The 25639-nt window shown below is 39.4% G+C and overlaps 1 protein-coding gene across 1 annotated transcript in view; it reads right to left on the bottom strand.

Moving 5' to 3' along the window:
- kmt2cb (lysine (K)-specific methyltransferase 2Cb) overlaps positions 1 to 25639 on the bottom strand; it is a 145879-nt gene that overhangs the window by 29033 nt on the left and 91207 nt on the right. Inside the window, exons 20-40 of the mRNA XM_052133538.1 lie at positions 24814 to 24978; positions 24355 to 24464; positions 24172 to 24255; positions 23387 to 23599; positions 22817 to 22942; positions 22369 to 22482; positions 21513 to 21655; positions 15105 to 15285; positions 14430 to 14534; positions 13874 to 13921; positions 12804 to 12941; positions 12670 to 12702; positions 12006 to 12155; positions 11464 to 11608; positions 11115 to 11347; positions 8843 to 8916; positions 8191 to 8394; positions 2667 to 4517; positions 2239 to 2555; positions 431 to 2115; positions 15 to 126 (exon numbers count right to left, since the gene is read on the bottom strand). Of these exons, the coding sequence (XP_051989498.1) occupies positions 15 to 126; positions 431 to 2115; positions 2239 to 2555; positions 2667 to 4517; positions 8191 to 8394; positions 8843 to 8916; positions 11115 to 11347; positions 11464 to 11608; positions 12006 to 12155; positions 12670 to 12702; positions 12804 to 12941; positions 13874 to 13921; positions 14430 to 14534; positions 15105 to 15285; positions 21513 to 21655; positions 22369 to 22482; positions 22817 to 22942; positions 23387 to 23599; positions 24172 to 24255; positions 24355 to 24464; positions 24814 to 24978 (6231 nt within the window). The remainder of the gene's footprint in view (positions 1 to 14; positions 127 to 430; positions 2116 to 2238; positions 2556 to 2666; positions 4518 to 8190; positions 8395 to 8842; positions 8917 to 11114; positions 11348 to 11463; positions 11609 to 12005; positions 12156 to 12669; positions 12703 to 12803; positions 12942 to 13873; positions 13922 to 14429; positions 14535 to 15104; positions 15286 to 21512; positions 21656 to 22368; positions 22483 to 22816; positions 22943 to 23386; positions 23600 to 24171; positions 24256 to 24354; positions 24465 to 24813; positions 24979 to 25639) is intronic.

Here is a 25639-nt window from a genome sequence, read left to right as displayed (position 1 = left end):
AACTCTTCACTCACCTGTTCATGACCATTGGAGACATTCCCAAGTTGTTCTGAACCATCATTTTATTGATACCTTTCAATGCCACCATCTTTGCCTTCATGATGGGGTCAGTAATATCATCAAAATCTGAATAAAAACAATGGAAATGTCAACACAAATATCATATCATATGAAAATTACATTTTACTTCAATACATTTATTGAATTATTCACTCATTACAAAATGATTCACAGTCAGGGTTACCAGATAAACTACAGGACTGTTCCCTGTTTTCAATTTGTGCAAAGTAATAGAGTTGCAGTCTAAAGAACATAGTTCTACTTTGATCATTTTGATGTTGTACAAAAAGTTTTCTGTCTTTTCAGATAAGGCTTACCACATATTCTATAAACAAAACAAATAAATTCACCTAGAAAGAAGACTCCTTACCTATGTTTGGGAAGAAAGAGTCACTGGAATGCTGTCTTATCATAGCTTGCATTTGCTTCTGCTGTTGCTGCTCCTGCCTCTCCTGATCCAGTAGTTCTTGTAGAAGGAGTGGCTGCTCCTCCAGAAGCAGTGGTCTATTCTGATTGCCTTGCTGTGACAGCATTTCCTGTTGAGTAAGAATACTTTGTTGTTCCCCTGAGAGTAGAGCATCCTTTTGATCCATACCAAAAATATGGCTTTGTGGTTGTTCGTGAATGGAGACTGGGACTTCTAATGTAGTTTCATGAGAAGACACCAATGATTGTTCAATACTGAGACCAGAGTCAATCCCCTGTACAGTGAAGTTTCCTTGCCCCAGCATAGTGGAACTGAGCTTCATTGTAGGTTCCTGATTTGAAGGGTTACTTTTTGCCATTAACTGCCCAGAATGCTCTTGTTTTAGTGATTCACCCTTTGATGGTACAATGTCCAACAAACTTGAAAGCACCGGAGTCACATCAGGATGAATTTCAGTCTTTGAAACCTGTAAAGTGGCATCAATATGACTTTCCAAGTCACCTTGATTAATTGCAGCACCATCATTTATCTGATTCTTGCAAAAGGTTTCTTGGGACAGACAATCTTTGATCCCATTTTTGCTCTCTTCCTCTTCCTTCAAGCAATCCAATCCCTGATTCTGAGGAATTTCTTGATTGGTGTTGCCTTGAGACTGAGCAGTCTTGTCAACCATCTCCTTCACACTTGATGCAGAACAAGAGGATGAGGTTGCGTCATCAAAACCTACAGTGTTTTTCTCAGCTTTTGGCTTTAGGATGCCAGACATTTCAGTGTGGTCTTCCATAGTATCACTGAGATCCAAGTCTTCACTAAGATCTAAATCAGCATCGGTATAAGCTATAATATCAAATTTGCCAGATGTTAAAAAGTAATCTAGATGCAGGTCATTTGTTTCAAGATCCAAGTCCTTGCCATCATCTGCGTCAAGGTTCAAGTTATCTAAATCAGCATCAACAAGGTCTTTCACCTCCACATCTTCCAGGTCCTTCACAACAGATTCATCAGTATCAATCTTCTCCTCAGGTCCTTCATTTGCAGATAAAGGGACCTCATCACTTGGTCCAGCAGGTGAAGCAGCAACATTTTTGAGTAAGGGAGCAATGAGGGTCTCATTGGTAGCAGGTTGGCTTATAGACCTTGTGAGGGGGATTTGCGGATGTCCAGCTCTTAGCGAAACATTGGCCTGATGTAAATTCCCCATGCTCAAAGAACCCTGCATCTGTGTAACAGCTAACTGACACTGATTCATTGTTGTGTCCATTGTCTTTGGCAGCTGATTGAAGGAGAATCCCATTTCTTGCCCACCCATAAAACCAGGGGGTCGTTGCTGCAAAGGGGATTCCATTCGATTTCCCTGCATGATAGGAGGTCCAAAGGGAAGCCGCAGCCTACTATCTGGTGCTTTGTGTCTCAGTTCTATAAAAGGCTGCCCCATGATGTTATGCTGTTGCATGGGCATGCCACGGGGCGGCAAATGTGGTGTTCCAACAGGACTGCCTCCTATTGATTTTCCCAAGTCCATAGACATAGACCGTCTCATCTGTGGATGAGCTTCCATTATTGAGTCCTGCATTTGACGGGGTCTTAAAACTCCCAGAGGACCTTGTACGCTAGGAGAGATGGGCATCCTATAATAAACAAGAGAGCCATTATAATTATATTGTATTATTGAAACTGTTCTGGACAACTTTTGCCACTATTGTTAATTAAAAAAAGAGCTTAATTTTTTGAAAATGTATAAATGAACCCACCTTGGCCCGAGCTGCCTTAAATTTGAGTCAGGATCCCCAGGAAACTGTGGTCTAGGAAACTGGCCTTCTAGAAAATTACCCTGTTGATCTCCTGGGAAAGGTCCATGGAATCTCTGAGGGGCTCTTACAGCTCCTGGACCAGGATATGGTGGTGGTGGTCGATTAAAAACATCACTCTGCTGGCCTGTAGTCTCTTGACTCCAGTGTTGAGGGGTTCCTGGAGGCATGACCAAAGGATGATCCTGTACACCCTTCTCTTGACGTATGGCACTTTTTTGCTGTTGCTGCCTGAGGATCAGCTCTCGAATACGCAGACGCTGCAAACAAATTGATATGTTAACAGGTATACTACATACTGTAGGTTAAAAAATGCTCCACCAACAATATCAACATCATCTTAAATTGAGTAAAAACAAAATAAACCACACCTGTCTGAGTCTTTCCTCGGCATCAGGTACTATTTGAGTTTCAAGGCTAGGTTGACCCATAGTTTGGGAATTGATACTCTGTAGCAAACCTTGTTGCTCTTTATTTTCTCCACAATGAGGATGTGGAACCATGGGGGTCTGTTCAAAGGGATCATGGATGGGAGTTTGACAGGGCCGACTGGAGAGTGTCTGAGAGGCAGTATTATCTGCCAATCCAAGATGTGTGAGGGACTGTGGTCCATGTCTTGTTGGACTGGCAAAAGTGTCTTGCATCAAGACTTGAGTAGAGAATGGATCTTGACCGGAAATGAGCCCAGGTCCCATGGCCTGTCCAGCCCCTCCAGGGTGAGGTGTTCTTGAGGGATGTACACATAAATCATTAGGTAATGACTGGGATCCTCCTATTGATTGTGCATGTGGATCAGGTCCTACTGAGCGTGGCAGTCCTGGAGGTTGGCTGAAAGGATCAGGGGTCCTTTGATGACTTGGAGATTTAGGGAGCCTGTCTGCCATTCCGGAGCGTGGGGCTACAGGGGGTTGTGCATAAGGGTCCATTGACATTGGGGACATTATGCGGTTTTGAGTCTGTTGATGAGGTTGCTGGGGGGGTTGGTTCTTCATGACCGGGTGGTGAGAGGCAGGCTGCTGAGAGTAGGGTTCAGGGTCATGTGGTCTAGGTGTGCCAGGCATTTTAGCATAAGGGTTACAAAATGGAGACTGCACAAAAGGGTCACTTGAAGGTCTTGGTGTAGCAGGTTGTTGTCCATAGGGGTCACAATGAGAATAGTCAGGCCGGGGAGTGGAAGGGGCACGAGCATACGGGTTACATGAAGACTGGCGTGCCATTGGCCCAGGTTGAGTAAGTTGCAGATTTTGGGGCTGCCGTAGAACCCTTGGATTTGCATAGCCATCATTTGTTGCAGGTCGTGGAGTGAGTGGAGGCTGGGCATATGGATCATTCTGTTGATTCTGGGAAAATCCCTCAGAGGAACGAGGGGGCATCATTGGTCTTTCAAAGGGATCTCCACTTACTCTACGTAGATGCATTCCTGCATATTGTTCCTGAGCCTGAGGGGGTGGCATAGGGGTTTTAAAAACCTGTACAGATCCTGACTCATTACTGCCTGGAATAGGAGTAAGTAAGGGACGAGCATAAGGGTCTGAGAGTATCATCCTACCCTGAGGCATTCTCTGGTAGGCTTCTTTTCTCACTGACACCCTAGAGAATGGATCATGGCCTGGGGAGCCAATGATATGTCTCCCTTCCAAAGTCTGACCTGCTCTGGGAGGGCACATAGGCTTGAGAAAAGGGTCTGTAATTCCTGCTGGTCTCGGGGTGTCAGGTGGCTTAGCATAAGGGTCATTGCATATGTTGGCAGTTGGTGAACCAATGGATTCTGAAAAACCCCTAGGAGATTTCCCTGATTCAGAGTTCCGGCGTGGAGTTCCCTGCCCAGTAGGTGGTCTGGGTGTGCCCACCATTTTTGAGTAGGGATCCCAGGGTGAGGATGGTCTAGAGCCAGACGAGCTTGGGGAGAACATCTGAGGGGACTGTGGCTGAGATCCCGAAGAAGGGGGTGGAGGCTGAGGACGTAAAAAGATGTCATCCGGGGAACATGATGTGGGCGTGCCATGCATCTGTGAAAGCCCATTATTTGAATTGGGTAACTTTGGAGACATGCTCCCATTGTTAGACTGCCCAGAGACAGGGCTCTTCATGCTACCAGAAGAGTCATGCTCAGATTGGCTGACTGATGGGAATTGCTGCTGTTGAAGCTGTTCATTCTTCACTTGCTCAAGTTTTTGTGTAGCTTCAATCTTAGCTTGCTGCTTAGTTTTCTGTCTCATTTGCTGCAATAAGTAGTGAAAGATATATTTTTAAATGAGCAAGTAAAAATGAAATGTATCACAGCAGTAATTTGTAAATTTTGCTTACATTTTGCTTACAATTTTTATTTTTTAATTTGTTATGTAATTTATGATACATTTAATTACTTCTCGGCCATTAGGATCCACAGATGTAATCAATTTAAGGTTCTGAGAACTGTCTTCTTAACATTTCATGAGAATAGCTTATGTATGAAGGAAATGTCATGGTTTAAATGTTTTTTGTCTTCTGAAGTAAACAAAGATGCTTTGGCAGAGTTTTTAATTAAGGCTGCAAACACTTACCGTATTTTCCGGAAACAAAGTCGCACTTGACTATAAGTCGCACCGGGTCAAAATTGCATTGTTGAGAGAAAAAAAACACAGATAAGTTGCATCTCTGTATAAGTCGCACTGACAGAGGTTGCAAACGTTAGGCAATAGGACCCGGGAGCAGCCGCCCGACTTCCCTTCAGCCCCTCAGATGTGAAACGCACTCTGTGAAGATTACAGTACCTCAGAATCTACACATCGTATCACAGTGTTTTTGGGCTTGTTTAAACGGGAAAATTTGCTTTAAGTAGTTGCTGGTAACAGTTTCTCAAATTCTGTTTATGTTTCATGAAAGAAACGAGAAAGCCACATATGTTTACTCTATGCTGTGCACAAATAAACAGCATTTAGTCTGTGAGTAAAACAAAATGCCTGTTGTATTCTATTCATTCATTTAAGCTAGCAACTGTCTATCTGTGGATATTTCTGATATTTGCAACCCTCTTTGCCATGTATTAATTATACTTTTAACTGATTGAATGTTTACGAGTGTGATGAAATGTCATTTTGTGGGAATGTGAGGAGTTGTGTTTGTCAGCGTTCTACAGTTTGTTAGAATAATAATGTTATAATGACATAATATATAAACTGGTTGCACAAAGTACTTTATAAAGACAAAATATTCTTAATTGGCAACTTCCAGGCTTGGGGAGTAACGGAATACTTCAGGATACAAAAAAATGTGTAACTGTAATCCGTTACAGTTACATAAAATCTCAACGTATTCAGATTACAGTTACATTTGGTAAAAATTGGGATAACTAGCAGGATTACAATTTTCAATATATTAATAATAAACAACATATCCTCCTGACATAAAATGATAAAGACCGCTGCTTGTTTTATAGTGGTTTATAGTATAGATATGATCAGATGCGCTCGAGATCTCTTCTGGTTCTCTCTTGTGACTGACGTGAATCTGTTGCCACTTACTGTCGCATGGGTAAATAACATCTGTCTCACATCAACACTGTGCTCTCGAGGCAAAAGAGGTCAAACCATTAAAAGGGCTGTTTCATCGCAATGGCCACTGGAGAAATATTATTATTTTTGTGGAAATTCCAACATTCTTGTCACTTCAATGGAGAAAAGGGAAACAACATTACAGTTTAGTGCAATTTATACATTCCAGCTGTGAAAATGCAGTGTTTTTCCAATGACCCGATAAAAAATGTAAAGAAGTGTATAAAGATAACCATTCGAAAATCATGTTAGCTAGGATAGCTGAAAATAGTCATAAGTGTTCCCTAATTTCACTGTCCGACCATCTGTTGATCGTTTAGTGTGACTTCTCCTTACAATCTTAACTTCAGTTGAAACTCTAAAATTGTTCTCTAAAATATGTTCATGTTGTAATGACAATTGGGACAGCATTTTTTTTTCTTTGTTGAAAAAAATCCAAATTGTACACATGAATATCAAATTAACTGAAAATGTTATTAAGTTCTTAGGGGAAAGAGCAATGGATAATTTAACGATTTTGACACTTACTGGCAAATGTAATATTTGAAAACTCAAAGAGAGTAGAAATAAGTAAATCAAGACATGAATGTGACAGGGCGGAGGGCGGGGCCGGGTCATGAAGGCACATCCAGCCCCATATCAGGCTAATCAAGCCTCCGAGAGGGATAAAGGCCAACTGCGGACGGTGGTGCGACAGAGAGAGAGCGTTTACGGGCAGCTGTCCGTTTTATGTGTGTGTTTGTGTATATGTCTTTTTATTTAATTAAATATAATTTATATTGTCAAGCCGGTTCTCGCCTCCTCCTTTCCATTGAACTGCTTTACACAGGTCCTTCGAGCCGGAATTGAACCAGTGACCTAAGGATCAGTGTAAAGCAGTTCAATGGAAAGGAGGCGGCGAGAACCGGCTTGACAATATAAATGACATTTAATTACATAAAAAGACACAAGCACACATATAAGACAGACAGCTGCCCGTAAACGCTCTCTCTCTGTCGCACCACCATCCACAGTCGGCTTTTATCCCTCTCGGAGGCTTGATTAGCTCGATTAGGGGCCGGTGTGTAAAATCACGACCCGGCCACACCCTCCACCCTGTCACAATGCTAAAAAGGTTTAGATCTATTTTAATCTATTATTTAAAACAAGATTTCTTAATATTTATTTTGTCATTAAAATCCTCCTTAAACATAAACATAGAATCACCCATAAACGTTAGCTGGTGATGTTTGACTGTGGATCATGAGCAAGCAGAGGACAGACACTGGAGACATTAACATTAATAATAATGATGATGATGATGATGATGATGATGATGACGACAATGATAATGATAGCCTGTGATCTTCCTATTGCAGTCAGAAGTTAATGAATGGTCAGTGCCAATTTGTCTACATGCTAACTACAATACATGGCAGAATTCAACTTTGTAGTGTTTTTGAATCTGAGGTATATGCTGTCAGATTTTGTTTAATGTTAACCAAGACATAATTCAGTTCATCTGATCTAACTGTATTTGCTTGATGAGCAAATAAATAAACTATTTTCTGTAACAGATCACCAGATTTGTTTAAAAAAAGCAGAGTTGTTCTACAATAGTTGTTCTATTTTCCTGTGAAGGAGGCAGTGTCCCTGTTTTTCATGTTTTGTTTTCTTATACTGTATATAATAATAGCTTCATCACTCATAAAATTATTCAAATACGGTTTGTTTGCATGATTAAAATTCTTTGATAAAATATTGTTTTTCTCTTGACTTTATTCACATATGCGATCTTGAGGGAATCAAAAAGTATTTAAAAGTAGTCTGATTACATTAATGTCTACTTGAGGTAACTGGATTAAGTAACTTAATACATTATTACAAAGTAATCTGTATTTGTAACAGATTACATTTAAAAAGTAACCTTCCAAACCCTGGCAAATTCAAAACGCTTCTACCGTCACTATAACTGATGTTTTTATCTGTTTTGGTGTGCGTTTCATTGGCCGACATCATTTATATATATTATGTATATAAGTCACTTCAGACTATAAGTTGCAGGACCTTTCAGATGATGAAAAAAATCTTGACTTATATTCCGGAAAATACAGTAATCAACAATAAACACTGCAACTCAGACTGCACAGCTGTGACACATCTGGCCTTGCTTTTGCTATATTCTTTAATTAAAAAAGGAAGCACTCTTTTTTTTTATTTCTGTGGCCTTAATTATTGTACAAAGAAATGAGAAATGATAATAATTTTCAATGAAAAGTGCAATTTTTTTTTTTCCTAAGTAGACGATCACAGACATAGAGATGCCAACTAGATTTATTTACTCACTGTTGACAAAGCCCTTTTCCACATAGAGGACACTTACCTGTCTAAACTTCCATTCTTGTTCATGCTCTGATTCCTTGTGCTTCAGAGGGTCTTTGAACAGTAATTCTGGATCCAGTGGTGGAATAGCAGGATCAAACGCTTCTAAAGGTGGCTGAGGTTGGGGCTGCTGCCGCTTTATGGTCTCGTTGGACATTTGGACTTTGTTAATGCGTAGGGCTGCCCTGTTATCTCTGGCCTTTTGCTGTGAATGGTAGTGTCGTTTAGTGTTTATATCAATGACAGACCATTGAAATTCAAAGGTTGCATGCGGTTGCTGAGATGACATGGTTTTTAAACATGTTATCTGAAAGCTTTTATTTTATTTTAAGTGGCACTCCTTCAGATCAAGGTACTATTGCCTTTAATCATATTCTCTAAAAAATGCGTCTCTCTTCTTTGGCTCAATTTATCCTGTACTAGCTGTTGCTTAAATGATCCATTATTCAGTAAATGTAGTAGAGATTTACATTTAGTAGATAACACCATTAAAGGATGTTGCAATCAGTCAGCTTAACATATTGAGAGAGCTGCTAAACTGTGCTGCTGTGTTGAACACTTTTTGTCATAACATATCATCAGTAAGATGAAGCTGTCACTCAGACAAGAGAGGATGTAAACCGTCTATTTCAGCAGGAAATGTGTAATCTTACCACATATGGAGCCCGGTCCTGTGAACTTGCTTTTCTCCACAGTTTTGCAATTTGTTTCACACGTGTTGACCAGTCTGCAAAATTTCATGAAGAAGAATAACAATGAAAGATATTAAGAGAAGGTGATGAACTTTACCACAGTGGATCTTAACTGGTTTTATTTCAGGCCCAGATTTTACATTGCAGGGCTCCAAACTGCGACTAAATTACATAAATTAGAAAACATTTCACACATCACCCACCATGAATTTACTATAGTAACTGTATTACTTATAGTACTTCAGGCAGAATAATACATTTTTGTTACAACTATGGCAGTTTCTAAATGTTTATATTTTGTATTTATTGGTTTTTTTTTTTTATGTGTTTAGTGCATCTGTACGGAGCCCCCGAAGTGACCTGTGCAAAAAAATAAATCAAAGAGACTTTCACGTGCGCAGGTGAAACTTTCACGTGAGCACGAGAAACCGTTTGCGTGCGCACGAGAAAGTTTTGCATGCGCACGCGTTACAGTTTCCGGTGTGTGTATAGCTCTTTTCCGATTGCGTCACTGCCATCATTGATTTACTCAAAGATACTGAGAGCATGGATGCGCATGAATTTATAGAGATATATTTTAAACTTGGCCTTCAATACAGAGACATTACTGTCTATGACATTTTCAATACATTACAATACATTTTCACATTCATTAGAATTAAAATTTCGTGTCCTGGTGTTTATTATTAATATAACAGATTCATTTATTCATGGATTTTGATTCCAGTGGCGGCTGCATGGGATTGTTTCCGATTTCCAATAACTCCAGAGCGTTGTAAATTCCAAAAGTCAACATGTTTTGAAAAAGGATAGATGTAACAATTTCCAAAATTCACAACATGTTTTTATCTAACGAAACATTCTGCCAAAAAAATGCTGGACACAAAGCGAGGCATGCACCTTCCAGGGCAGTCTAGCAGCTAAAATATATATATGTATTTGTATAGTCTAGCATTATTATATATTACAAAAAAGGATCGTATTATGTAGGCCTATCTGCGTTCGCTTGGCGCTCCATTTGATCCATATTATTCTATTTTATTCAAATTGAGGATTTCGTTCGAGGATTTTTAAATTTTTTAGGGTGATGACGTCATTAAAATATGACGACATACATTAGAAGCTTCATTCTAAAACCTCAATAGAAGTTTTGAATGTAAATATGACATGACATTTGGTACAGTCTAGAATGAACGGTCAGAATGACCGCTATGGCCATTCTAGTAGTTATAGACTTCCGGTAGTTCTCGTGTTAAATGCAAGTACAAGTCTATTGCTTGATTAGTGTCCTTTGGAAGATCAAAGCGTGTCTCAGCCATGACAGTATTACAAATGTCATAGACAGTAATGTCTTTGTATTGAAGGCCAAGTTTAAAATATATCTCTATAAATTCATGCGCATCCATGCTCTCAGTATCTTTGAATAAATTAATGATGGCAGTGACGCAATCGGAAAAGAGATATACACATACTGGAAACTGTAACACGCGAAAGTCTCTTTGATTTTTTTTCTGCACAGGTCACTTCGGGGGCTCCGTACATCCGGTTGGAGGAAAGGCAAAACACAATCAAGGCTTTTGTGAATTCTGGATAAATCCAGTTTTCCTTCTGTGTAAAATCTGTTCTCTTCTAAAGCTCTCTGATTGTAGGAAAATATAACTGGATTTGTTTGCCTTCAGAAATTCCAAGAGATGACTAAACTTGAATCAATACATGCCTGATAAGAGGAGTCCCAATTCCTTTGCACTGTCAGAATAATTTAGCCCTATATAAATAAGGTGTTAACGTTTGACCTTTTCTAGATGTTAAAGATAACCTTACTGTTATAAATACCAGTACATTTACATCTGCCTCCCAACTCAAAATAGATTCCATGTTGTCCAATGAGCATTTCATTGGGAAAATATTGCAGTGTTATTGGTGATTGCACTTATTTTGTAATATAATAACAATAATAATATCACATTTATTTTTTGTTACTACATTTTTCACTTTATAGGCCCCATACCCAGAGCCCTAACCGATGCAACCAAATGAGGTGCTGGCGCTAACTGTAAAACTTGGTGCCACTACTCTAAAATGTTAGTTTAGTTTGTTTTAAAAAGTTGAGAATTATTCAGCTATAACTATCAATCATAAAAGTGCACATTATTGAGAACCACTGCTTTAACATATGTATGTATTGATTTCCATAGCCATACATGACAGATAATGTTGAAGAATTTTTGCAGACCTGGATATTCCTCTTTGAGGTTTGGGAAGTTGACATTAGTGTACAGCACCGGTGCAACAGTGGCGAGCTCTCCAAGCGTCTCCTCTTTCTCCCACTTCAGAGTACTCTTCTGTGCGGTGGACATGGAGTCTCCTTCTGCCTCAGAGGCAGCAGCTGGAGCAGATGCAGAGGCTGAACCTGTAGCAGACCATGGACCAGCGATCTCCTGCGCCATCATATTGAACTTCCTGTCCCTGCACAGTTGATATAATAACTGTCATCCAGAAATACTCATTTTCACTGTCAAATGTTTTTAAATATAAGAAAAGACCAACATGAATGCAGGCGGCTATTTTTTTTCAAGGCTGACCTAAGATTGTCTGTGAAAGGCATTTTCTGCATTTGGGGGATATTTCGAGCCATATCAGGCACTGCACCGGGACCAATTTGGGACTGTGAAAACTGCTGTTTGGGCTCCATCAGACCGTTCATCACTGGAATCCGTGAAGACATTCCTGTACAAGAACATACCAACGTAACTCACCAATAGTGCATTCACGTTCAATAATGCTTGCCCTTCAAAATTTAACATAACATAATGTAATACAGTTTGAAATTACAATGGAAGCCAAAGTCTAATGTTAAACACACACTGTTTCCAAAGTATTGCCTCAAGACATAAACATTATACGTGTTAACCTAAGACTAGTGTGAATCACTAACATTGTTTGTGCAAAGTTTTATCCAATCTATTAACTCCTTTATATGACCATTTCAAGTGCGTAAACACTGTAACTGTCACGCAATACATGCAAAGATACCAGAGAGGGAATATAAATGCTTTAACAAAAATATAAGCTTAATTTGACTCCTTGACCCTCCTTGAAACATTCATTAACCCACCCAACAAACCTGAGTTGGGTTGTGAAGGGTGTAAACCAGGGCCTGGAGGACCATGCAGGTGTTGAGCTCCCTGGATCTGTTGAGGCATCTGAGGAGGTTGGCTGTTGCTAGGGCTCAGGACAGCTGTGAAGAGATCCTCCACATCTTTCCCACCAAGCTCTGTAAGGAAACAGCTGTTAATTCAGCTGTACTGCCATACAAGTTATGACCAAAAATCTGGTCTCTTTGACTATGATCTGAGCTGTGATTGATTATGCTCAGATTCAGAGAAAACAGAGTGTGAAAATGGGATAATCTTCATTTGGCTGGACAATCTAAAAGCTTTGAAGCCATTTTTCTCAGTTAAGTGTTGGGATATTGGTTTTGAAGGGAAGTCCACTCTACACGATGCAATTTTCTGGTCATTTACAATTATTGCTTGTCAGATTCTACAATAAGTGACATTTTGGGTAAAAACCATGGCAGACTGTGCGACATCACTGAACATTTTTCATCCGAATGCATTAAGCAGAGCTCCTTTTGGATCTTCATTAGACCAACATCATAGGAGCAGTAACACTGGACTGTAGGACTGCAACCCAAAATTTCTAACACTGTCAACACTTTGTTGGAGACACAAACTATCGAAAAGAAAATATTCAATGAAAATTGATGCTTTGAGTTTGTATCATACCTGGTATTTTGTAGAGTCTGCTGAGTATCGATTCTATAAGGCAGAGAGATGATTTGAGATTTATTAAGAAGCTTTAAATAAAGCACTACTGATGTTACTATCTAATGGCATGCTTATAGCTGGTGTATACTTACCATCGGTGACCATCTTGTCCAGTTCAGGGCTGAGGATGCCGTCCAATTGCTCTTCATGTAAATGACGAGGATGGGCTCGGCCTAGATGAGTTTGAGATGAGACAGATGCCTCTTCTGTTAAAGGTTCTACATCCAGACCTACACACACATATACATTTTTATATATGGACAAATAATATGCTGCCTGAGCAGTCAATGGCCCAAAATGAAATCCTGAAATTGGTCTTGGCATTCCAACAATGTCACAAACTGTGTTCAGATTTGCCAAGATACTAAAATCTCCTATCAAAAACCAGTTAAATTCGAAATAATCTCAAACAGGTCTCATAAATTCCTCCACAATCATCTGAGTTATGCTTTACACTTTAATGATTTACCTTTGCTTCATCCCTTTATGCTTAATTTCTCCAAAGAAATTTTAGGAGAAAGATTTGAGAAAAAGTTGACAACTAAATTAAAACTTTAATAGTTTAGATAACTGGGAACTCCATTAAGTCTACTGAGCAAATTGCAAACTCTGAGCAATAAAACTGTCCAAAGGGAAAGAAACTAATAAGCATTTACCGTTTCAGCATTTGTTATCTTAAGTAATAGATGGCCTTGAAAAACCTGAATAAAGAATAATAATTCTTGTGCTGAAAATATTTAAGCTAAAAACAATACTGAGATACTCAGTACTCAGGTAGGTTATACGGCCTCATCGTTCAAGGCTGTTTTTACAGTGGGTTTTTATACTTTACATCATCCAGAAATTGCTAGATGAGTTCATTTGAATGAAAAGAACAATAATTGTGGACCTCAGTGGAATAGTGCACCTATTCTTCACCTATCCAAACAAATAGAGGCCCGACTACAACTCGAGAGAAAATGGCCTTCGATTCTTTTGAAAAGCCTGAATTCAGAACATCATCTTTTAAGGAAAGCGTCATTGAACATGCCTTTTTATCCAGAAATGAGTTGCTGCATCATTCTTTTAGTAAGTGAAATAACACAAATGGTAAATAAAACCAAAACAAAAGGTGTGAGAAGATAGAAGATAAAAAAAATGATTTAGATCATGAAGCTCTTACCAAATGGTGAAGGAGAGAAGTCAACTGGGAAAGGGCAAAAATCAAGACCTAAGACCCAATCCAAACAAAATGAGGGATCATTATGGATAAATGAATGGATGATCGAACAAACAAACAAAAGAAAGAAAGAAAGAAAGAAACCCTTTATACAGATCATTCATACACACTGTTGAGTGAAATGAGCTAACAATGCAATGAAAAATGCCATAAAAAACAATGATACGTCTATAAAGACTACATCTAAAATCAAACAATAGTCACTTTTGGGGAGTAACTACACACACACACAAAACAAACAAACAGCTGCACTACATGAGTGAGCATACAGACATTTGTGTATGACGTTACAATCACAATGCAAAAAAATTACCTTTTTAAATTCAGGCTAAATATTTCCAAAAACCGTAAATCATACAAAAAAATCTGTATTTCAAACCGTATGGATGTGGTTTGGACCTGGTTTGTAAAAATTTGCTTTTCTTGCTGTTTAATTGTAGCTTCCCCAACACTGACAATATTAGACATAAATAGTTATGTCTCAGTAATAATGGCCTACCGGACTCCTCTGTCTGCTTGCCAATATTATTAGAGAACATTCCCAGCAGCGCTGTGTCCGATTTGAGCTCTTCAGACAGCTCCACCAGTGCCTTCTCACAGTTCTCTGTGGATATGGATAAGATCAGGGTCTAATCTATCAGGGTCTAATAGTTGTACTCAAAGAAGAGGTTTAGTATAGTTGTACTCAAATTGTGCAAACTAACTTTAAAATTACAATGAAACTGCATTTGCAACCCATTTGAGTAATTCCCAAACCATTTTACTTTCACAATGTGAAGTATTTCCAACTGAAATAGGATAGTCTCAATGAGAAATAAATGGGCAGGACTTGATTTTATCCATCAGGATTTGTTTGGAAGTGGCATTTCTATACCAGAATGGAGCCAGATCCTCAAGGGCATCTCAACGTAGGCCAACAATAATGTTTATTTTTCTAATGAACGTGCATCAACAAAAATGGTTAATTTTGATCTCATATTGAATTTTTTATTTTCATATTAACTCTCATGTTTGGAAAATAGTTTATAAATTTGAATGGTCATGAATGTCAATTAGTGCTTATGTAAAGCCGATGGAAAGAGTGACACAAAAGGAAAGAAAAAAGATGAAAAAGGCATTAATACAGCGAATGGGTGCGTGTGGGTTCAAAAGTAGTTTTTAGTGAGAAACATACGTGCTGTTACTGCTTTACTAAGCAGTGGTGCTGCCGATGCACTTGTGAGTGATGGGTTTGATGATGGCTTTATCTGATTGGCCATGAGTTGTTTCCTGTCCCGCTCATCCTCTAGCAGCCGTGTGGTTTCTTGTCGACTCTGTTTGCTCTTGTCCAGCAGGTCTTTTCCAAAAAAGGCCTCCTTTAAGCGTAGATACTGAAGTTAGAGCACATCTACATTAAAATATCTAAAAACAGCTGGCTTGAACCAGTAAACAAATTACATTTAGCCATTTAGCAGACACTTTCATCCGAAGCGTCTAACAAATGAGGAACTTAGCAAGCAATTTGTCATAAAAAAAGTCAATAATATCTGCAGTATTGCACCGCCAAGTACTGGACAAGTGGCTGGATTAGTATAGAAGCTAGTGTAGAAGAAAGAGACAGGCAAGGTATCATCAGCTAACAATGTACACCATTTTGTTACAGCATTTAATAATATTGAAATCATTTTTTTAAAATGGGTAAAGTTTCATTTTTCCCTTTAATTACATTTTATAGGGGTTATTGATGAACTCGGGTTTGTTAGAGCTGGCTGTCTTACATCATGGCTCTGGCACTCATATGGAGTTACAGTACACTGACTGCCATGTTTTGGGACCCCTTCAAATGAGCTCATGTTTCATTCTGTCTTGAGACACTCCAGCAGAGTCCCACAAGACATGCTGTCTGTTAAGACACACGCTACTGCACATGTGCGCAGCAATAACAGGGACAAGCACAAAAAAACAAGCTGCCTGCTGTATCAGTGGCAATGCAACTTCCCACAGCCTCGTCTGTTGCGTCAATTCGGCTCAGCTCACCTGACAGCTTCCAGCTCTTGAGAACCAGCCTGGCTGAGAAATTATACTCTATTTTCAATAATTGATTAAAAGTGGCTCTTCTGAGAAGTGTTGAATCTCTAGCTCGGTGGTGACGCAGAAGCTAGCATGAACAGCTAGCATTAGCTTGATGTAGATCGAGTTTTTACCATCCAGTTGCATAATTTCCCACTTAATGTTCCTCCTCATGCATTCAAGGGCTTGGAAGTATAACGGTATATGTATACTGTGACACAGTAAAAACGTGTCAATCAGAGGAGATTTATCAATATTATACAATAAAATACATATTTACACAGTAATCAGTAGGCAGGACTGTTTTACCTTATTTACAGATGAGACTTGCACAAAACATGCAGTAATTAAATGCAGATGCTTTTGATGTAAGTATAATGCAACAACACGAATGTACATGAATATAGTAGGTACATTGTATCAAATGCTTAAGTACATAGTAGTTAAAGTTTCCCCTTTTTCACCCAATTTCCAAGTCCCCGTGGTTGCGTAGCGACTCGCCTCAATCCGGGTGGTGGAGGACGAATTCCAGCTGCCTCCGTGTCTGAGACCGTCAACCCGTGCATCTTATCGCGTGGCTTGTTGAGCGCGTTGCCACGGAGACATAGCGCGTGTGGTGGCTTCACACATCCACCGCAGCATCCTCACTCAACTGACCATGCACCCCACCGAGAACGGACCACATTATATCGACCACGAGGAGGTTACCTCATGTGACTCTACCCTCCCTAGCAACCGGGCCAATTTGGTTGCTTAGGAGACCTGGCTGGAGTCACTCAGCACGCCCTGGATTCAAACTAACTAAATCCAGGGGTGGTAGCCAGCATCTTTACACCACTGAGCTACCTAGGCCCCCTTGAAGTACTCATTTGTAAAAATATTTAATTCACTAGATAATAAAAAATAGGCATTGTAATGGTTATTTAACCAATAAAAATGTTTCCTTTGAATTTCTAGTAAAAAATTGTAAAATAGCCTATAAACACCGATCAGCCACAACATTAAAATCACCTGCCTAATATTGTGTAGTCTCCCTCGTGCCACCAAATCAGTGCCAACACACATCTCTGAATAGCATTTTGAGATGTGATTCATCTCAGTATAATTGTACAGAGTGGTTATCTGAGTTACCGAAGACTTAGTCAGTTCATACCATTCTGGCTAGGGCTGGGATAAACGATTATTTTTTAAACGATTAATCTAGCTTTTATTTATTTTTCCGATGCATCGATTAATCTAACGATTCATTTTTGTCCAGTTCGATTAGATTTCAATTCGATTAATCGACTTGTGACAACACCGGTAATACCGGTTTCATCGGGGGTGGGGGTGTATAAAATGTAAAAAAAAAAACACATTTGCCGGGAGTTTGATTGACTGGCGATCTGATCAATCAATCATAATACGCCATTTTTGTCCGACAAAGTAGTCAGGAGAGAGAAGATTAACGTCGGTGGATTTGAATTTGAATAATGGATTGTAGGCTACTGTACTGACATCTTTCCGCGGTTAAAACAACAGTCCTTCTGATGTAGGCTACATTCATGTTTAGCCTATTTGATGCTATAAATGAACCAAGGAAAAGATGATCGGTTCACGAGCAGCTTTAACTGAGGCAATCTGTCACGACACATTAAAGAGCCACAAAATAGTAGGCCTATTTATGGTCTAATTTTCTTTGAATGACCAAATTTGAAAGTTGAGACTTTATTAAATGTTACCTGCTTGGTCCTGTCTGTCAGCGCGTTGTCAGTGTCCTCTATGCATTTTCCACGACATTCGTAGCTATAAGCGCATTATTAATAGCTATAAGCGAAAACTTTAGGTGTCGACAACGTATTATAGCCTACTCCAACATCGAGTGCAAAGTGGGGAGTTGAAAAAAAACTTACGGTGCTCTGTCATCTGCGGCTGCTCCCGGGAGCGCCTCTTCAGATGCTGGTGCATTGCCGTGGTGCTAGAATGGAAGGCCATCTCCATTTTGCAAAGACGACATATCACAGAATTGTTTCCTTTTAAATTAAAGAATTCCCATACTTTAGAGGAACGAGTGCATGCCGCCTTGCACTTCTGATAGTCTGAGGAGCCACTCGTGTTGCTACTACGCTCCGGCGCCGCCATCTTTGTTTTGGGTCCGACGAATCGACGCGCATATTTTGCGTCAACGTATTTTTTGCGTCGACGTCATCGATGATGTCGACGTGTTGTCCCAGCCCTAATTCTGGCCATTCTCTGTTGACCTCTCTCATCAACAGAAGGCATTTCTGTCCACAGAACTGCCGCTCCCTGGATGTTTTTGGTTTTTGGCACCATTCGGAGTAAATTCTAGAGACGGTTGTGTGTGAAAATCACAGGAGATCCGCAGTTACAGAAATACTCAAACCAGCCCAACTGGCACCAACAATCATGCCATGCTCCAAATCACTGAGATCACATTTTTCCCCATTCTGATGGTTGATATGAACATTAACTGAAGCTCCTGACCCGTATCTAGGGATGTCGCGATGAACCGATTTCCCAATTAACCGCGATTAAAATGGTCACGGTTATTAAACCGTAAGAATTTGGAAGCTACGGCTAAAAAAACTGAGTTTTTCAGTGTGGGTCTAACTACTTGCATCGAGCGTGTGTCCTGACCTCTGCCTGGCTGGTCTGTGAGGCTATTACTATGGTAACGGAGTTCACAAGTTGATTGTCTATGTAAGGCTGGGCGCAAGCAGAATGTGAACTTTCAGCGCACGTGAAATCTCCCGGAGTTGTTTCCGCCGAAGAGGCGAATTCAATGAGCTATCGAGGAGCATTAAAAAAATGACACGGGTGTTGTTGAAGGCAGGTATCCAGTATGCAAAACGTGCAGACGAAAAGTGTCAGCAAAAGCTGTGAAAACGTCTAATATGTTCCAGCACCTGAGGGATCAACATCCAGAGATTCATGCTCAGATGAAGGTAATAATTTTACAAACACAATACATGTAATGTACTACTTACCTTTTGGTAAAGTCAAACACTTAATTGAAACTGTGTAAATCTGAAAAGTTGTTTATTTTAAGTTTGAAAGATTTAAGGTTCTGCTTTATATTGTGAATGCGATGCCTGCAAATAGTTTTTCATACTTGAATAAGATTTCAGTGAGTGTATATATTTCAGATATATATGTTAACTGCATTTCCTAAAGAATGCTGCAATAAAACTTAAGTTGTGATATGTTTGTGGAGGTTTTTATTGTTGCATAATAGGTACATTTGCAGATAATTGTAAAAATCGTGAAATCGTGATTTTTTTAATCAGACAATAATCGTACCATCAAAAATTCACATCGTGACACCCCTACCCGTATCTGAATGATTTTATGCACTGCACTGCTGCCACACGATTGGCTGATTAGATAATCGCATGGATGATTGTTGGTGCCAGATGGGCTGGTTTGAGTATTTCTGTAACTGCTGATCTCCTGGGATTTTCACACACAACAGTACCTAGGATTTAATCAGAATGGTGCCAAAAACAAAAAACATCCAGTGAGTGGCAGTTCTGCGGATGGAAATACCTTGTTGATGAGAGAGGTCAACAGAGAATGGCCAGACTGGTTAGAACTGACAAAGTCTACGGTAACTCAGATAACCACTCTATACAATTATGGTAAAAATAATATAATCTCAGCGGGTTAGCGCTGTTTTGGCAGCACAAGGGGGACCTACACAATATTAGGCAGGTGGTTTTAATGTTGTGGCTGATCGGTGTGTATATACCGCTAACGTAATATAAATGTATCATACCATGATAAAACAATTTGTTCATACCGCCCACCCCTGATCCTTTCTTTCAGCAAGTCAGCAAGTGAGTGCACGAGGGAGTCTGTAGAAGACTCATATGGTTTTGAAAATGTTCACTTGTCATAAATTTCAAATATCAATTAAAAGCGAACACCAAGTGGTAGAGCTGTTGAGGGAAAATTACATCATCTAATGCTCCAGAAAAGTCCATGTGTCAGGCTCGGACAAGATCCTAGTCCATCTCGTAAAGTTGAGTGAACTGTACTAAGAGCTGTTGCATCTCCCTGATCATCTGTAGCAGTTGCCTAGTGACAACCTCGTAATTTGTAACTATTAAGGTAAAGTGAGTATTTGTGAAAGATTGCTCATAATTCCAGAAAAGTTCAAGTTACAAATGGTGCTTTATGTGCAAAGGACACTAGCTGCACAATGCCAAGTTAAGAATTTGCTTTGCAAACCTTGAAAGGTTCTGACAATTTTGACTGCTTTGTAAACAAAACAAGAACCAAGGATAGTGCACTATTTTCTAAAACCTTTTTCTTTGTTTGATGAATAAGTCTGGAAACCTTTGTTTAAGGGTTTCAAGCTCACTAGCAATCATCACTATTAATCTGGCTCATACTTAAAGGGTTATTTCACCCAAAAATCTAAATTCTCTCATCATTTACTCACCCTCATGCAATTCCAGATGCATATGAGTTTCTTTCGTATGTAGAACACAAATAAAGATATTTCGAAGAAAATCTACGATCTGTAGGTCCATACAATGCAAGTGAATGGTGACCAGCACTTTAAAGCTCCAAAAATGCACAGATCATCGTAGTAAAAGTAATCAATACTACTCCAGTGGTTAAATTAATGTCTTCTAAAGTGAAATGATCGTTTTGGGTGAGAAACCGATCAATATTTAAGTACTTTTCACTATAATGGTTTATTACCATATACGGTCGCTTTCCGATGAGTGTTCATGAGGGAACTCAGGCATGTTCACAAGAGAACTGATGCGATACAACCGGAAGCTCGATTTGTTTATAAGAGAACTCGATTTGTTTACAAGCTTAATTGGTTTTGCTTTCATTTGACCATACCAGTGTGCTTACATCACACGAGAGGCGGCTTGAACCGAGTCCCCTCCTGGATGTGCTTTGTAGAGCGACTGGAATTAAACAATTATAGTGAAAAGGACTTAAATATAGATCTGTTTCTCACCCAAAGCAATCATTTAGCTTCAGAAGACATTCATTCAACCACTGGAGTTGTATGGATTACTTTCATTATGATTGTCTGTGCTTTTCGGAGATTTTAAGTGCTAATCACCATCCACTTGCATTTTATGGACCTACAGATCTGAGATGTTCTTCTAAAAATCTTAATTTGTGTTCTGCTGAAGAGAGAAAGTCATACACATCTTGGAAGCCAAGAGGGTGAGTAAATGATTTTTATTCAATTCTGCGGTTTGTTGTGGAGAGGTTTGCAATTACTTTTCTAAGTGATCACACTTGTGAATCCCCTAGACTCACATTAAAGGAGAGCCATATCCAGGGACCAGAATATCAGTGACTTAGGGTGGGCTCTTTTCAATCTGACCAGTAAGCAACCACGAGAACACCCTATTTTGTAAGTGACAAATTTCTCTCAGCCAAACACCACTCATATTTTCTTCAGAAAATGCACACATCCAGTTAATCAAGTGCATTTAAAAGCTGTAAATACATTAAGTTGAAAAAGTTCCCTCTTAGTCTGGTTGACAATGAGCCAAACCTGTAAATAAGTGGGAAAGGCCTCTTCTAGTTTGGTCTTCTTTTTCCTATAACGCTTCCGAATCTTAACCTCAGGATTGTCGGGAAAATCAGACAAAGGATGTTTTTCATCAACTGAAGTATCAGGCGCTTGGTCACCCCAACCTATCAGGACAGAAAAAGGGATTATTATATGTATATATTCTTTACATAAAAACATTGTACTTTCAATAAATAAAGCTGGTGAAATGTGACCAATATGTAACTATGTGACCAAAAGGTTGTGGACACCATATGTGCATGATGAACATTGAATTTCAAAACCACAGGCATCAATTCCCCCCTTGCAGCAATAACAGCTTCCACTCTTCTGGGAAGGCTTTCCAGTATACTGCCTGTAATAACATGGCTACAGGGATTTGCTCCCATTCAGACACAAGAGCATCATTGAGATCAGGCACTGATGTTGGGTACTTGGGCCTGGCTCACAGTTGCCATTTCAATGAATCCCAAAGATGTTCATTGGGGTTCAGGTCTGGGCTTTGAGCAGGCCAGTCAAGTTCTTCCACACCAGATGCAGTAAACCATTTCTTTATGGGCCTCTTTTTGTGCACAGGGGCATTGTCATGCTAGAATAGAATAAGTTGGAAGCACTAGAATGCCCTAGAATGTAAGGAGTAGCATTATGATTTGTCTTAAATGGACTTAACAGAGCAGCCAATCTCGTTAATTTGAAGGGGGTGTCCACATACTTCTGGGCATATAGTGTATGTTCAAAAAGGGTTTTCAAAAATGATGAATGCCATATTTATGAACTAGCTACCAGCAAAGTCTTCAGGTTTTATATAGCTCAGCTAAAAGTGTTAAATGATGCTCACTCTCGTCTTTGCCCTGCAGGGTCTCAAAGCCAGTGGAGTCCTTCCTACAAAGAGCAGGTTTGGTTCTTGCGGGGCCCGTCCGGTTCCTCTGTCTGACCATGAAACCACCAATACCTGAGAAAACAACATGCATCAGGATTCTTTTACATTTGTAATATTGAATTACTGTACATCCATCAAAAGTAGCATCTTCACCATATCTAGTGGTTTAAAGTCTTTTAACCCATTCCTTGTTCATGTAAAATTGCCATGAATAAAAGTATAATCATGCATAACCATTGTTTTTTCTTTTCAAAAAAGGAGACCTTGTAGACTAAACAAAATGCCATTGCAAATTCGAATAAATAAAAAAGAATACATTACAAGCAGCAAGCATTTGAATGAAGAATGTTCTTGTTTAAAGGCAAATGGTTTGATTTATCCTCAACTGGAGCATCTCATTTCTCACCTGGGCGGTAGGGCTTCCTCTTCCTCTTCTTGCTGGCATCTGTATCTTTAGAGTCGTCTTCTACTGTGGCCTCTCTTTCAGGGCTGGAGTCTGACTTCACCTCACCATCCACCACATTTCGTTCTGCTACAAAACACACAGATTTACACAGTTTTAAGAGGCTTGTTGACCAGGACGTGGAGGCTGAATTTCAAGTGACATCAGCAAAAAAGGAAGGTTGTTTCAGAGGCCAAGCAAGTTATTACGCTTTGATGAGATATTAAAATAAAAATCTTAGCAACACACACCAATGAATCAAGCACACAAAAAAAGGTAACATGCATTAAGAAAGTAAATAGGGCCAATTTTGATTTAATTATGACTTTAATGAAGTTGCTGCCTATGAGAAGCATCTCAAATCAGTTACATACTGTATGAAGTTCAATTTTGGCTATAATGTTGTTTATGTAGACAGCTGCCCATGTAATCAGTATTAACCTTCATTAAAGCATCTCTTTCCACTTCTCCCTTCATCTACAGCAATTCAACTACTTTTAGACAAAGTAAAAAGGCATATGAAATCATTGGTACCTTTGGTGTCGTCAAGGTCTCCATCTCTGGAGAGTTCAGTCTGTGGGTCTGGAGGCGTCTGCAGCACAGCCACACTGTTCTGGTTGATGATCTTCAGTTTGAGTTTGGGTTTGGAGCGTCTCCGCCGAGAGGCTGCATTGGCGAGACTCTGTAGCTGTGACAGACCAGACTCTGTGAGACAAACACCATCCTGAGTGTACGTCCTCGTCAGGTCTGTGGAGCAGAAACACAGAGGAATCTCAATCCAAACATGAAGGTGACAAATTTCTCTAGATCCATTTCTCATGTACATGCATTACAGAGCTCATTTAAATCCACATATGAATGTATATGAACTATTTGAAAGTGCATTCATGATCTATTACCACTTTGTACATTTGAATATGTAATTGTACAGTGTAAAATGTATTGATGTTTTGATGATTTCATATTATTATTGAATTTGTAACTAATGCATTTCCATGACTCTTCCAAATCACTTAAATTCAGACAGAGCCACTCAAAAGATTTAGTCGTGAATCAGACATGTTCATTTTAGAGCAGAAAGTAACTAGACTATTGAATTTTGACTATAGAAATTCCAATTAATTTTACGATTTTATTCATTTCCATGACTTCTCTAGGCCAGGAACTAACAATTTCAAAATCCCCTGTTATTTCCAGATTTCCATCACTGTGGGAACCCAGTCAAAGTTATTATAATCTGTTAATGACATTTTTATACGTATATATTAAGTCAAGATTAAGAAAATCTAAACATTGTAGTTAAATGATAGCAACTTTACCAGCATCTCTTCCTTTTGGGACTCTGTGTGGCATGAAAACAGGCTCCATTAAATCCACATTAGCTCTGGCCGGCGTTCCAGGCACTGTGTAATGAACACACAAATACACAATATCAACCAAAGCCTTTACAAATGAGTGTATTGTGTTACATCAGTGTATTCGAGAATGCTATATGTGTTTACCAGACGAAAGGGGGGAGTGGCCTTGACAAAGAGTGCAGTCAAAGCAGGTATCTGCAATCTTCTCCACCTCCTCCTCTGAGTGGATCCCCTGACACGACGCATGCATCCACCTACGCACACACAAAAGCATTGTTGAAACCAGTGGACAGCCGTTAACAATCCCATTAATGAACCCTCCCATAATTGGTCTTAATTAGTCATCAAATATACTAAACAAAACAAAATATAAACTCCAGTCCAAATTTATATTTTAGCTACACGTTAAGAACCAATCTGACAGAGACCGATTATTTTGGGCCAGTAAGAAACCACCGAAGCAACCCCCAGAACCTTGTATCTAGCTTCTAGTTGTTTATTTATTTCAGTTTTCCATGGCAGAGAATTGGTGAGTTGAAAGGCAAGCATGCAGACCTGCAGATACACACACAGTCCAGACGCAGAGAGCTGCACACGGCTCACCTGTCACACTGTCGGCACTGCAGGATAATCTCCTCCTCGCTATATCCCTGCTGGCACAGTGGGCATGATGCCAGGCTGGCACAGGGGGCACACTGAGTGTAATTATTCTGCCAATCACACCTAAGACCAGCAGACGTGGCACCGCACTGCGTACAGGACACACACCTGCAGGAGGCCAGAGTGCCACAATTACATTAATCCCAAACCACACCAATTCAACCACCCTAATAACTAGCAAGTCAAATAATTATCATAAATAAAAGCCTTTGGGGGAAAAAAAACACACACATATATGTAAAGCATTTGATAAAAAAGTTCTTACAAGTAAGAGCTCTTAAATTAGAGCTCTGTGAGTAAAATATTTGGCCCATTGCAAAGTGTATTGGTAAAAACTAGGAATTAGCATCACAATTTAAAAAGTAAGTAGGTTTATAAATGGAAGGGTGAATGAAAAGACACATTTTCAGTGCTAAAATGCTTTTATCTATCAGTTTAATATGAAAAGACAACTTTAAGTAAGCCATTCATAGGTTGAAAAGTGTAAACACAAGCTCTGAGGTGCTATCAAAACATTGCTCTGTTTGATTGAGCATCCTGATCAGCCTGACACAACAACACTGGCTCAAACGATAACTGTTTCCATCCAAGGATTTTTTTTTGAAAAATGTTTTAGCACATCAAAATAAAGCTGATGGAAACGCACATTATTGCTAAAATCTCACAAATGCCGACAGAGTTTTTGCGCTTGAGTTAAACTGAAAAATATTATGTCGATACATCAAATGTCACAAAAACTGGTTTGGAAACACATTTTGTCAATAAAATT

Source organism: Xyrauchen texanus, chromosome 9 (genome assembly GCF_025860055.1).
Source record: "Xyrauchen texanus isolate HMW12.3.18 chromosome 9, RBS_HiC_50CHRs, whole genome shotgun sequence".
Lineage (NCBI taxonomy): Eukaryota > Metazoa > Chordata > Actinopteri > Cypriniformes > Catostomidae > Xyrauchen > Xyrauchen texanus.
This window is presented reverse-complemented; position numbering and strand designations above follow the sequence as displayed.